Source organism: Cicer arietinum, chromosome 5, assembly GCF_000331145.2.
Source record: "Cicer arietinum cultivar CDC Frontier isolate Library 1 chromosome 5, Cicar.CDCFrontier_v2.0, whole genome shotgun sequence".
In the NCBI taxonomy this organism is placed as follows: Eukaryota; Viridiplantae; Streptophyta; class Magnoliopsida; order Fabales; family Fabaceae; genus Cicer; species Cicer arietinum.
Genome location: NC_021164.2, coordinates 3117120 through 3128766, shown reverse-complemented (window position 1 = coordinate 3128766; position 11647 = coordinate 3117120). Strand labels below are relative to the sequence as shown.

Here is an 11647-nt window from a genome sequence, read left to right as displayed (position 1 = left end):
GGAAAGAGGAACACGACAAGTTGAGAGTGAATAAACTCAAGTAGGAAAAGGCAAAAATGAGAAGAAAAAAAATGTATTAGCCTTTATCAGGTTGGAAACGTATTATTTTAACCTACCTTAAATTCAAGATTAGAAAATAAGGTTGAAACATGATATGTTTTAAAAAATTGATTAGTTTTGTTAACACTGACAAGGAAGAGTATTGTGTCCAAATACATTTCATCAGAGACATAAACCCATAGGAAAAGTTGCACTGATTATGATTATCATGACGAGAGTAATCATGACCATCAAATGAGCTCTAATTAACACTGACAGGGAAGAGTATCGTGTCCAAATACATTTAATCAAAGACATAAACCCATAGGAAAAGTTGCACTGATTATGATTATTATGAGGAGAGTAATGATCTTCCGCACCTCGAACTTCGAACGGATATCGGATGTCTGAGCATTGAACAAATACAAATTGAGCCAGTCGGAATCAAATTCGATACCTAGGAGATAAGTATCGTCGTCCATTCATTCCCACTATCAATTGTGCCAGTCATAAAAAAAAAAAAAAAAACAAAACTACACATGTGCGAAATACAAGAGATAAAATCAAATCTAGAAAGTTAAGATTTATCTTTTGCTATTCAAGAAATCTCAACATTGTACACTTGATTTCAGGTTTTCACTTTTTCCAAGCTATGTAATTTTGTCTTTTTTTGTAGAACACTAAAATTAAGCAAACATTATGTTTTTAATTTTATTTTGGTTTTCGTGTAGTTGTAATTTTAATAACCCTGTTAGATTTCTAATGATCTCTGTTGGTTTGTTACTCTGATGTAGTAGCTAGTAGAACTAATCAAACCATGTTCATTATATTCTTGATGTTATGAATTACATTAATCATGACATGATCTTTCTCGAGGCAACAAAAAAATAGACTACACCACCAGTAAGCAATACTAATTAAGTATGTATACTAAAAGTAGGAGTGATGAAGATTGAAAATTCTTACCTCGAGCGCAATAGAGTGAGGAATTTTTTTACAAGTTTTACAATAAACCCATAAATCATCATTTTCGGTATCAATCAGAAGCATAAATTCCTTTGGTGATGATCCTAACTTCATAAACTCTTAGAGTGTGAAGTTGAAGACATCTATCAAACAATGCAACATTTTTTAATGGTGAGCTTTATCGTGAGTTCTAAGCGTGTCGATATCACCACGAGGTTAAGTGGAAAGACCCAATTTAAAGGAAGGTCATAGATGCACACCGTCGGTACAATAACATTGGTCATGTTGTATGCCAAAAACAATAATGTCAAAATGTTGAACTGCATTTTTTTCTTTAGAACAATCTCTAAATATAACGTGGTTGAAAGAAGGAAATATCAAAGTTGAATCGAAAAACATGAAAGGAAGAGAGTTTCAACGAAGTAGTACTATGCTTTGTATTTGTTTAGATAAATTGGTCAGGTTTTTTTTGTGGTGTAAACCATGTATGGAAAGAAAGATTTTAACCATTAATAGTAATGAACATTTTTTTTTTTACTTTTATCATAGTTGTTTTACTTTAAATCATTAATTACAAAAAAATTATACTTGTATTGACAAAATTAAAACATTGAGAAGAATTAACACATATGAATTTTTCCATCTACAAAATATTAACCTATCAACAAGTGAATAATACAATCTAAAAATTTAGGAAACAAATCTAAGACTCACGCATGCACGCATTCGTGTTAAAGAAATCGAGTTGAATATGTTTGGTGTAATCAATCAACAAATATTAAAGAAATACCACTCATGTAAAATTAAATATGAAAAATTACAAAATACAAAATCGAATATAAAAAATTCAAGAAATTGTAACATTGTACTCTTGATTGTAGGTTATCTCTCTCTTTTGATGGTTTAATTTTAATTTTGTGATTTTCGCAATTGTACTTTTAATATCACTTTTAGTTTTTTTTAATGAAATTTTTAATCTTTAATGACTCATTTGTCGGATATAGTAGCTAGTAGAATTAATAAAACCATGTTGATCATCATCTTGATGATGTGAATCATGTTATAGACATAAGATGATGAGATGGTGTTTTCAATATGTACCAAATTTGAACCTTGATTGGCAAAGCAATAAAACAAACACTACACCGTAAGAAAATAATATTATTAATAAGTATGTATAGTAAACAAAAAACAACTATGAAAACTTGATAACTAAAAATTTAAAATACTTATCCAAAGTGCACTAGATTGAGGAAAATTGCTGCAATTATTGCAATTAACCCATACAATGTCACTTCCAATATCAATGTGATGAATGAATTCCTTTGGTGGATATCTCAACTTCACCTTTGTTGCATAAAGCCTGGACAAAAAACCCAACAAACACATAACAACATAATTGTTATTTTTGCTTAGAAGTTAGTAGCACATTCATATACTTAAAAGTTCAACTTTCAATATTTTGGGTAAGGTATAAGAAAATTTACGGCATGAAGAAGAAGATTATAAGCTTCTGGAACAAGATATGTCAATGTTGTACCACTATCAACTATATTTTCATGGTCGTAGGAGACTACAAATACATTTTGATTAATTAGAAGTAATTTTTCATTTACATAAATGCTCTAAAGGTCTAAGGTGTAATGAAACCTAAAATTTAATGAAAAAGGAAAATATTAGTCAACTATATTGCACAATGTCATATTTATAAGAGTAAGAAATTACACAAACAAAAACAAATCAAGAAGCATTTTAAATAAATTCTTTGCAATATCACAATTTACATTCAATTAAGTAAGGATATTTGAAATTGATTTTTCACTACAATGTTGATTCAAATTTAGTGAAGGTGTGTCACACGATGAAATTTTGTGGAAGAAAAATAATAAAATAACTGAAAGGAAGAAATGAACTACAAACTAAAAAAATAAAATAAGAAAAACATTGGATTATAAACAATATTTGACTCTAGAATTGCAATAAAAACTAAAATGTCTTCTCCATTACTACCTCCTTTCAAGCATTAGGAGAAAACTTTGCGTGTTATTCTTTTTTATGACAATTGTGATAAAATTGATATGACACCAGGGTCAAATCCACATATTTTGTGAAACGTTTCACTTGTATCAGTCAAATCTTCAAATTAATTGGTGCAACACCTATTGACAAAACAACCTCCCAAGAAAGTTTAATTTCAAACCAAAATTCATATTAAACATTTGCTAGTATTAACAAAAACATGGAAATAAATGCAAATACTATCAAATAAAATATAAGTAAATCTCATTATTTTCCAATTATTATTATTATTATTTTTATTTTTGAAAAATCATCCTATTAATAAAAATTGCATTACCAATTTAATCCCACATAGAGCATACACACATACACCCATAGTTTTGTTGTTGTTGTTGTTGTCGTTGTTGTTGTTGTTGTCGTTGTTGTTGTTGTTGTTGTTGTTGTTGTTGTCGTTGTTGTTGTTGTTGTTGTTGTTGTTGTTGTCGTTGTTGTTGTTGTCGTTGTTGTCGTCGTTGTTATTGTTGTTGTTGTTGTTGTCGTTGTTGTTGTTGGCGTTGTTGTCGTTGTTGTTGTTGTTGTTGTTGTTGTCGTCGTTGTCGCCGTCGTTGTTGTCGTTGTCGTTGTTGTTGTCGTTGTTGTCGTTGTCGTTGTTGTCGTTGTTGTCGTTATTGTTGTCGTCTTGTTGTCGTCGTTGTTGTTGTTGTTGTCGTTGTTGTTGTTGTCGTTGTAGTGGTTGTTGTCGTTGTTGTGGTCGTCGTTGTTGTTGTTGTCGTTGTCGTTGTCGTTGTTGTCGTTGTTGTTGTTGTCGTTGTTGTCTTGTTGTCGTCGTTGTTGTTGTTGTTGTCGTTGTTGTTGTTGTCGTTGTAGTGGTTGTTGTCGTTGTTGTGGTCGTCGTTGTTGTTGTTGTCGTTGTCGTTGTCGTTGTTGTCGTTGTTGTTGTTGTCGTTGTTGTCGTTGTCGTTGTTGTCGTTGTTGCCGTTGTTGTCGTTGTCGTTGTTGTCGTTGTCGTTGTTGTCGTTGTCGTTGTTGTCATTGTTGTCGTTGTTGTTGTTTTCTCTTTTCTCCCTCTTATATTCTGCTCGCCTAATTTTCGAGTCACTTTTCCCCTTTCTTTCTGTCCCTTCGGTTTTAGAGCAGTTATTATGCCGCAGTCCCTTCGGTTTTAGAGCGGTTATTATGCCGCAGTCCCTTCGGTTTTAGAGCGGTTATTATGCCGCAGTCCCTTCGGTTTTAGAGCGGTTATTATGCCGCAGTCCCTTCGGTTTTAGAGCGGTTATTATGCCGCAGTCCCTTCGGTTTTAGAGCGGTTATTATGTCGTAGTCCTTTCGGTTTTTTGAGCTGTTTTTTTTAGCGGTTGTTATGCCGTAGTCACTTTGTTTTTTAGAGCGGTTGTTATGTCGTAGTCCTTTCGATTTTTTGAGCGGTAGTTATGCCGTAGTCCTTTTGTTTTTAGAGCGGTTGCTATGTCGTAGTCACTTTGTTTTTAGAGCGGTTATTATGCCGTAGTCCATTCGTTTTTGTCTTTTTGAGCGATTATTATGCCGTAGTTATGAATGGTCATAGTACCATATTGAGAGTGACTTTAATTGTCATATTGAGAGTGACTTTAACTGCCATATTGAGGGTGTAATTTTAGAACGGTTTTCTACGGTGCAGTGGAACTTCGATACAGTGAATCTGGGTTGTTTTATCCTGGGGACTTCGTGGTTGATAGTCTGCCTTGCACAATTTGGGCAGTGCCGCGAAACGTCTTAAAGAGAGCGACATAGTCCACGACTCAACCCAGTAATATCTTCGGTGGCATAAATTGTGATTTTAAATAGTTTTTGAAACTCAAAATCCAACAATATATATTTAGGATTTAATTTATATATATTATCAATGTAAAAAGACATTTGCATTGTAAATCAATCACAACCGTTAAATTAGTAGAAATATTTAATTTTTACTTAAACTACCTCTAAATTCATCTCTTTAAATAGTTTTGATATGCTCACAATTTAAAACATTTTAGATTGACAATGCATAGCAATTAAAATCATATATATAAAAGTACACAAGAGAATATTATTGGTGAGTAAATTTATATTTGTAATTTTTCTCTAAATGTGTGGTAATATTACAAACTTTTATTAAATTTTAATTATGTTGAGTTTAAATATAAGCGGTTAAGTCTCACGTTGACTAAAAAATGATCTGATTTTTTATATATAAAATTAGATGTTTTAAAGTTTTTGATGAAGATGTAGAGTTAAGGTTCCATGTAGATGTAGATGCTAGTGCATTTGACTCATTGTTGTAGGTGCAGTTTAATTTGAATAAATATTATTGGTGAGATTTGCAGTTGAAGATTCAACTCTTCCTTTCCACTCTTATCTTATTTATAGAAATTCAACTAAACTTGTGATGTTCATTGCATCAATGCAAAACAAGGATATAAATAGGCCAAAATCCATTAACTCTTTGTATAATTGGTCCCATCCGGCCAACCCTTAAATCATCAATCAAATTGTTGATTTTGTTTCTAAGCACATGGTTAGAAGCAAGTCCTTGTCACTATTTTGAAAGAGACATGCCATGTGGAAGAAAGTTCTTTTATTTTAGACCTTGATAACAAAAGTCATCATATTTCAGTTGAGTATAGTACAAAACAATAAAAAAAAACTCAACGATATATTTAAAATAATAGTAAAACTCTTAATCAATAAGCTATTGTCGGAAGCTTATAGCCAAGTGCTTATTTAAAAATTAATATGAAAGTTACATTTACATTATAATAAGTTGAAAGCAAATCAAATGGTTAATGGTTAATGAACTTCAATTGTTAAGTGTTTATTTATGTTATGAAATAAGCCTACATAAACTCTAAATAAATTCTTCCAAACACTCTAAACAAGTTACTCCAAATGACCAATATGTTGAACATTCAAACCAATAAACTTTTCTAATGCTTACCATACCCCACCTTGGACTTCATGTTCAGTGCTGCCAATTGACTATCTAAATCAAGAGACATTATTTGCTTACATTAGATGTGAATTTGTTGTTGGTTTGGTTCAGGAGTAATGTTGTAATTTGGATAAGAGTATTTAAATATAAGTCGTATAATGTAAAATCTACGCTTTGATACCAATCGTTAGAACAATAACTCTGGTCCAAAAGAACAAAGAAACAAAAAAAAAAACGTAAACAATAAACACACGATGATTAATAATTAAGTTCGACAAGTGTGCCTATGTCTCTGATAGCATAGCAGTAGCTGCAGTTCTTTGTTTATCAATATTCTAGCTTAAACTCAAACTCTCAAACTATCTTTGTCTTCTAAGCTTCTATCTGTGTAAGCTTAAAGAAAAAATTTAATGGCAGTTGGATTAGCTATAACATGTCAAAGTGGACAAAAGAACAATGGCAGGATAACCCTTTATGTTGTTCTCTCTTGTATGATGGCTGCCATGGGAGGTGTCATATTTGGCTATGACATTGGTATAACAGGTGGAGTGACATCAATGGAACCATTTCTGAATAAGTTCTTCCACAACATATACCTTAAGATGAAAGAAGACGTCACAGTTAGCAACTATTGCTTGTTTGACAGTCAATTATTGACCTCTTTTACATCCTCTCTTTATGTTGCTGGTTTTTTTACTTCCTTTTTAGCTTCTTATGTCACCAGTGTCTTCGGTCGCAAGCCGTCCATCATTGCAGGCGGCACTGCGTTCCTCGCCGGTACAGCCCTTGGAGGTGCAGCTTTTAACGTGTACATGCTCATAGTCGGTCGGCTTATGCTCGGAGTTGGGGTTGGTTTTGCAAACCAGGTAGCCAGTATCTCTTTGCTGTCATACTTTTCTTTACAAGCACTTATATAGAAAAAGAAATATCATAATTAATAGGTTTTGAAACATTTGCTTTTTGAATAAGTTGAAATTAGCTTCTACATCTCAATTTTTCAGTAACTCTCATTTACTTCTCCAAAAATAGAAATAGCTTATACATACGCTCTCATATTCTTATATGATAAACGTTTATGTTATAGGCGTAATTATGATGTTTATCTGAAACGTGGTCTCTAAGGACTTTTTTGTTTATTTTAATGGAAAATTGAAAGAAAGAAAAAAACTTCAATAAACTAGAAGCTAATCCAAACTGAACCAAACTAATATGTAAGAAATTTCTCTAAAGTAAATTGTCTAATACAAATCTATTATCATATTAAAATGACCAATTTCTTTCACTTTGTGTGCTGGTTTTGCAGGCAGTTCCTCTATATCTCTCTGAAATGGCACTACCAAGATTTAGAGGGGCAATAAACAATGGCTTCCAATTAAGCATCGGCATCGGCGCTTTATCTGCTAATCTAATCAATTATGGAACAGAGAAGATTAAAGGTAGTTATGGTTGGCGCGTTTCGCTAGCCATGGCTGCAGTTCCAGCCTCTTTCCTAACATTAGGTGCACTTTTCCTTCCAGAAACACCAAATAGCCTAATCCAAACAAGCCAAGATCATCAAAAGGCAAAGCGAATACTTCAACGAATTCGAGGCGTAGAAGACGTGCAATCCGAACTCGATGATCTCACTAAAGCAAATTCTTCTACTTCAACAAAAACAAGTCCACAACAGCCATTTAAGCTTATATTGAAAAGAAGATATAGGCCTCAACTTGTAACGGCAATAGCAATACCATTTTTCCAACAAGTGACAGGGATCAATGTCATTGCTTTCTATGCTCCTTTACTTTTTAGAACAATTGGGTTAGGAGAAAGTGCATCATTGTTATCATCTGTTATGACAGGTAATAGAATATGCAAAATGTTGATATCAAGATATAAAAGAGAGAAAATAGAAGGAAAAAAAATTGTATCAGATTGAATGAGAAAAATATGCAAAACGAATATATGATAGGTTCTATATACAGAGTTAGTGAAGGCTTAACAAACCAAGTAACCAACTGAAACTAACTCTAACTAATAGAAACCAACTCTAACTAATATTTATTTCTAATAACAGGTATAACAGGTACATGTTCAACTTTCATATCAATGCTCGTGGTAGATAAACTTGGAAGGAGAACTTTGTTTATAGTTGGAGGAATTCAAATGTTTGTATCACAGTGTATAGTTGGAGGCATAATGGCATTTCATCTCAAAGATCATGGTGGATTAACCAAAGGGTATGCTTATATGGTTTTGGTAATGATATGTATCTATGTTGCTGGTTTTGGATGGTCATGGGGCCCACTAGGTTGGTTAGTACCAAGTGAGATTTTTCCTTTGGAAATTAGATCAGTTGGACAAAGTATAACAGTAGCAGTGAGTTTTGTTTTTACTTTTGTTGTTGCTCAGAGTTTTTTGTCCATGCTTTGTCACTTTAAGTCTGGGATTTTCTTCTTCTTTGGAGGTTGGGTGGTGGTGATGACGGTGTTTGTGTACTTTTTTCTACCGGAGACGAAAAATGTGCCGCTTGAACAGATGGAGAAAGTGTGGCAGGAACATTGGTTTTGGAAGAGAATAGTTTGTGAAAAATAAGTGAGTGAGGTAAAGGGGAAGTTTGATGCTTTGTGGAAGATACAATTCTGGTGCTACATGGATGATATAGCACAAACACTGAAACTAGATCCTCTAAAATAATTCATTTTAAAGGTTAGAGTAAAAAATTTGATATTGCACGCACGTGCATAATAATAAATCATAATCGCGTCAAAATATCAATCATCAATAATTGAAGTTCCTTACACTACAAGAATAATAAAGTTTTCCTACACCATTATACCGGAGAGAGAGATGTTAGCGCAAATAGTTAAACTAGTAAGTTGATTAATTGTTCCTTCAAAAAAAAAAAAGTTTGATTAATTGCACTTCATACACTTGACAATATTGAAATACTGTAGTCTGAAATCTTCATGCAAGCATTGTTGTTTGATAAAATTACGACAATAAGGGAATATTGCACAATCCATGTTAAATTCTCATTTAATATAAGAAATAAGGTTATGTTACATTTTAAGTACATTTGTATGCCATCAAATTTCTTCCAACCAACACAATTAGCATAATGACTTAAACTTAAATGCTGATGGGTACCAATTTCTTGAATAGGTTATCTTTCAGGGTAACACAGTAAAGACTTCTACATCTTTCATGGCAGGGCTCCTTACTGAATATTTAAATGTCCAACCATGGCAGGCACCGGCGTGTTCCCCCTTTTTATTAAGGGCAACGACAGCTCCAATAAAGTTGGGAAATTTCTTTGTTATTCGCGCTATTGCATCCTTAGCAGCAAGTTTAGGTTCCATTCCTAACCTCATGCTTTCCACAACTTGATAGCTGAAATTGAAAAGAAGTATTAATTTTGAGAGTTCATAAGAGAAAACAAATAAAATGATTATTATAGACTATAACTATACAAGAATAAGGCTCATAGTAGATTCATCTAAAGCCAAAATTTTGTAGCGCCATAGTGCCACTACTGCTGCCGCTATTTGACGACACTGCATGAGGGTCGTGTATGTTCACTCCTAACGGAAATCGTTCCCTGAGATTAACAAGCTTTAATAAGAAGCACCAAATATGCAATATTAGCTCCTTTATGATAATTGTTGGCTAGACTTTTGTTAGGACCAATATCACCATACAACTTTAATATTGAAAAGTCAAAACAATCAAAAGCAAAGCTGTTCAGAATCTAAACTAGAGGAACTATGGAGTTTCCATACTACCATGGAAGGAAGCGCATCATGATATCGCCATCTCCAGTTGCACAACATGCGCCGACTTCATCAACAGCATATGCTGAGGATCCGACTATAGGACCATCACCTACCCTGCAATCAAGAAAAAAATTCGAAAGAGACCATCACCTGCTGAGCATATGCTTTTTTAAATGGGTCTTTCAAGTTTCCATTTCCACTGATAAAATAAAATATTAGAGAAAACATTATGGAAGTTTTTGAAAATGCATTTTAAAAATAGATTGAAATTTTCCTGAAAATTCTAAAAGAATGTTCAAACATTGTTCAGTGTTTTCAGATATTCATTTTCTCTAGTTGGCTAATTCCATTTTGGCGAGTGAATTTAATAAAATAAGACAAAAAAATAGCTATGAAGGAAATCAAATTTGACCATTCAAGAAATGAAAAGATTTTCCAACTTCTAATATTGACACCAACATTACCTGCCAGGAATCTTGAATGTTGCTCCATTAGTTGATGTACCAACAGCAATGTGTCCCATCTATTTAACAAATAATAAAAAGTGTCATTTGCAACAACAATAAGATGCATAAAAATCCTTTTTTATGTTGTTAAGATAATCTTACTCTATCAATAACAGCCATTGATATAGTATCATGGCTGTGAAGACCAACATGAAGTAGTCTTGGTTTTTGATTCTGATCAGTAATGGAGCATGCTTCATCAGAAAGGTCAAGATAGTTAATCGGATGATAAGGACCACAACTATTTGCAGGGAATACGTTTTTCCTGAAATTCGGTTGGCAGCTACTTTGTTTCCATTTGGTCCATTTCTCTATAGATTCTGATGAACTCAAGTTTGTAGGTCCTGGAAGACCCATCGAAATTGCGAATTCTGATGCTTTCTCTCCTACAAGCAAAGTGTGTTCACTGTGTTGCATCACTAACCTAGCAGCTTTGATTCCATCCTTTACGTATCTCATGGCAGCAACAGCTCCTACTTCCATAGTCACCTATGTATTCCCTTAGCAGAACATATGACCAAAAATCATGCATTTTACAATGAAATTACTACCTTTGTCCCTAAATATAAGCACCATTTGAAAAGGAAAAACATTGTCCCTAAATATAAGCATCATTTCAAATTAAAATTACTAGATACGCTGGCTAGTTTTTTCAAATATACTCTTAATTAATACTAGTGAGAGTCTTGAAAGATGAAAAGTCAAAATTAAACATATATATATATATATATATATACAAAAGAGTATTTTAGGAACATTCATATATAAAATGAACACATTAAATACACTACCTACATTTCGTAATTTACGTGAAAAAGTAAAAAGGTGCTTATAGATTATAAAATAAGACGGAGGTAGTAATAACAACTAAAGAACATGGTAATTAGTAGTTACCCCATCCATGACCAAAGCATCAATTGTAGTTTCTCCATTCTCATCTGGACTCCCACCCGGACCAACTGTTTAGAATAGGATACTCAGAAGGTGTGCCAAGTACACTTAAGTCTTAACATGAACAAACAAGCTCAAAAGGATCATCTATTGTGTGTGTTCAGTGTGATTAAATAGTGGCGCTATAGTTAGTGGAATTTAAATAAAAATTATTGTTCTGCAATATGCTATATAGTACAAAATGTTCTCGAATAATGGCTATGATAGTGTTTAATAACTATACTACGATATTGTAAACTATTTTATACGGCCATCTAATCATATATCATCATCTTACCAAATATCACAACATTACTTGTTAAAGCATGCTCACACTATATGATTAAGGATACATTTGGAAAAGATCACTTAAACTTATAAGTTATAATAACATAAACACTTGTGTGGTAATCAAAAAAGTTTACTATGAAACTAACTTGTGATGTGCCCATAAGTTGTTTTCAGCTTATTTTTATAATTTC

General features: G+C 32.9%; 2 protein-coding genes and 1 long non-coding RNA gene across 7 annotated transcripts in view; 1 reads left to right on the top strand and 2 right to left on the bottom strand.

Annotated features, from left to right (window-relative positions):
* Window positions 1-2153: 2153 nt before the first annotated feature.
* LOC113786620 (uncharacterized) lies at window positions 2154-3348 on the bottom strand. The gene is made up of 2 exons (XR_003472899.2): window positions 3016-3348; window positions 2154-2368 (listed from the first exon to the last, which is right to left on the bottom strand). It is a non-coding gene; the product is annotated as an uncharacterized lncRNA (long non-coding RNA).
* A 1655-nt stretch (window positions 3349-5003) lies between these two features.
* On the top strand, window positions 5004-8708 carry LOC101492214 (hexose carrier protein HEX6). Of its 3 annotated transcripts, XM_027334941.2 has the most exons (4): window positions 5004-5098; window positions 6392-6843; window positions 7278-7815; window positions 8031-8708. In XM_027334941.2, exons 2-4 carry the CDS (start codon window positions 6466-6468, stop codon window positions 8546-8548), a joined length of 1434 nt encoding a protein of 477 aa, XP_027190742.1. In that variant the 5' UTR covers window positions 5004-5098; window positions 6392-6465; the 3' UTR covers window positions 8549-8708. The 3 variants fall into 3 exon arrangements, with proteins under 3 accessions (XP_027190742.1, XP_012571015.1, XP_004499623.2); XM_012715561.3 differs by lacking the exon at window positions 5004-5098 and having other exon boundaries at window positions 5242-6843; XM_004499566.4 differs by lacking the exon at window positions 5004-5098 and having other exon boundaries at window positions 5249-6840.
* Window positions 8709-8964: 256 nt separating this feature from the next.
* The window catches only part of LOC101492551 (probable isoaspartyl peptidase/L-asparaginase 3), a 3703-nt gene continuing 1020 nt past the window's right edge, over window positions 8965-11647 (bottom strand). The window contains exons 3-7 of one of the 3 annotated variants that reach the window (XM_004499567.4): window positions 11130-11194; window positions 10338-10724; window positions 10194-10252; window positions 9739-9843; window positions 8965-9346 (exon numbers count right to left, since the gene is read on the bottom strand). In XM_004499567.4, the coding sequence (XP_004499624.1) occupies window positions 9127-9346; window positions 9739-9843; window positions 10194-10252; window positions 10338-10724; window positions 11130-11194 (836 nt within the window). In that variant the 3' untranslated portion in view covers window positions 8965-9126. Of the gene's footprint in view, window positions 9347-9738; window positions 9844-10193; window positions 10253-10337; window positions 10736-11129; window positions 11195-11647 lie in introns of all 3 variants that reach the window. The other 2 variants (XM_027334946.2, XM_073369219.1) reach the window with 2 other exon arrangements.

Bases quoted from the DNA above. Each gene is read 5' to 3' on its own strand.
- LOC101492214 (XM_012715561.3), top strand. From the start codon at position 6,385: ATGGCAGTTGGATTAGCTATAACATGTCAAAGTGGACAAAAGAACAAT. The intron at 6,844-7,277 runs GCCAGTATCTCT...CTGGTTTTGCAG, and splicing joins TTGGTTTTGCAAACCAGGTA to GCAGTTCCTCTATATCTCTC. The intron at 7,816-8,030 runs GTAATAGAATAT...TTCTAATAACAG, and splicing joins GTTATCATCTGTTATGACAG to GTATAACAGGTACATGTTCA.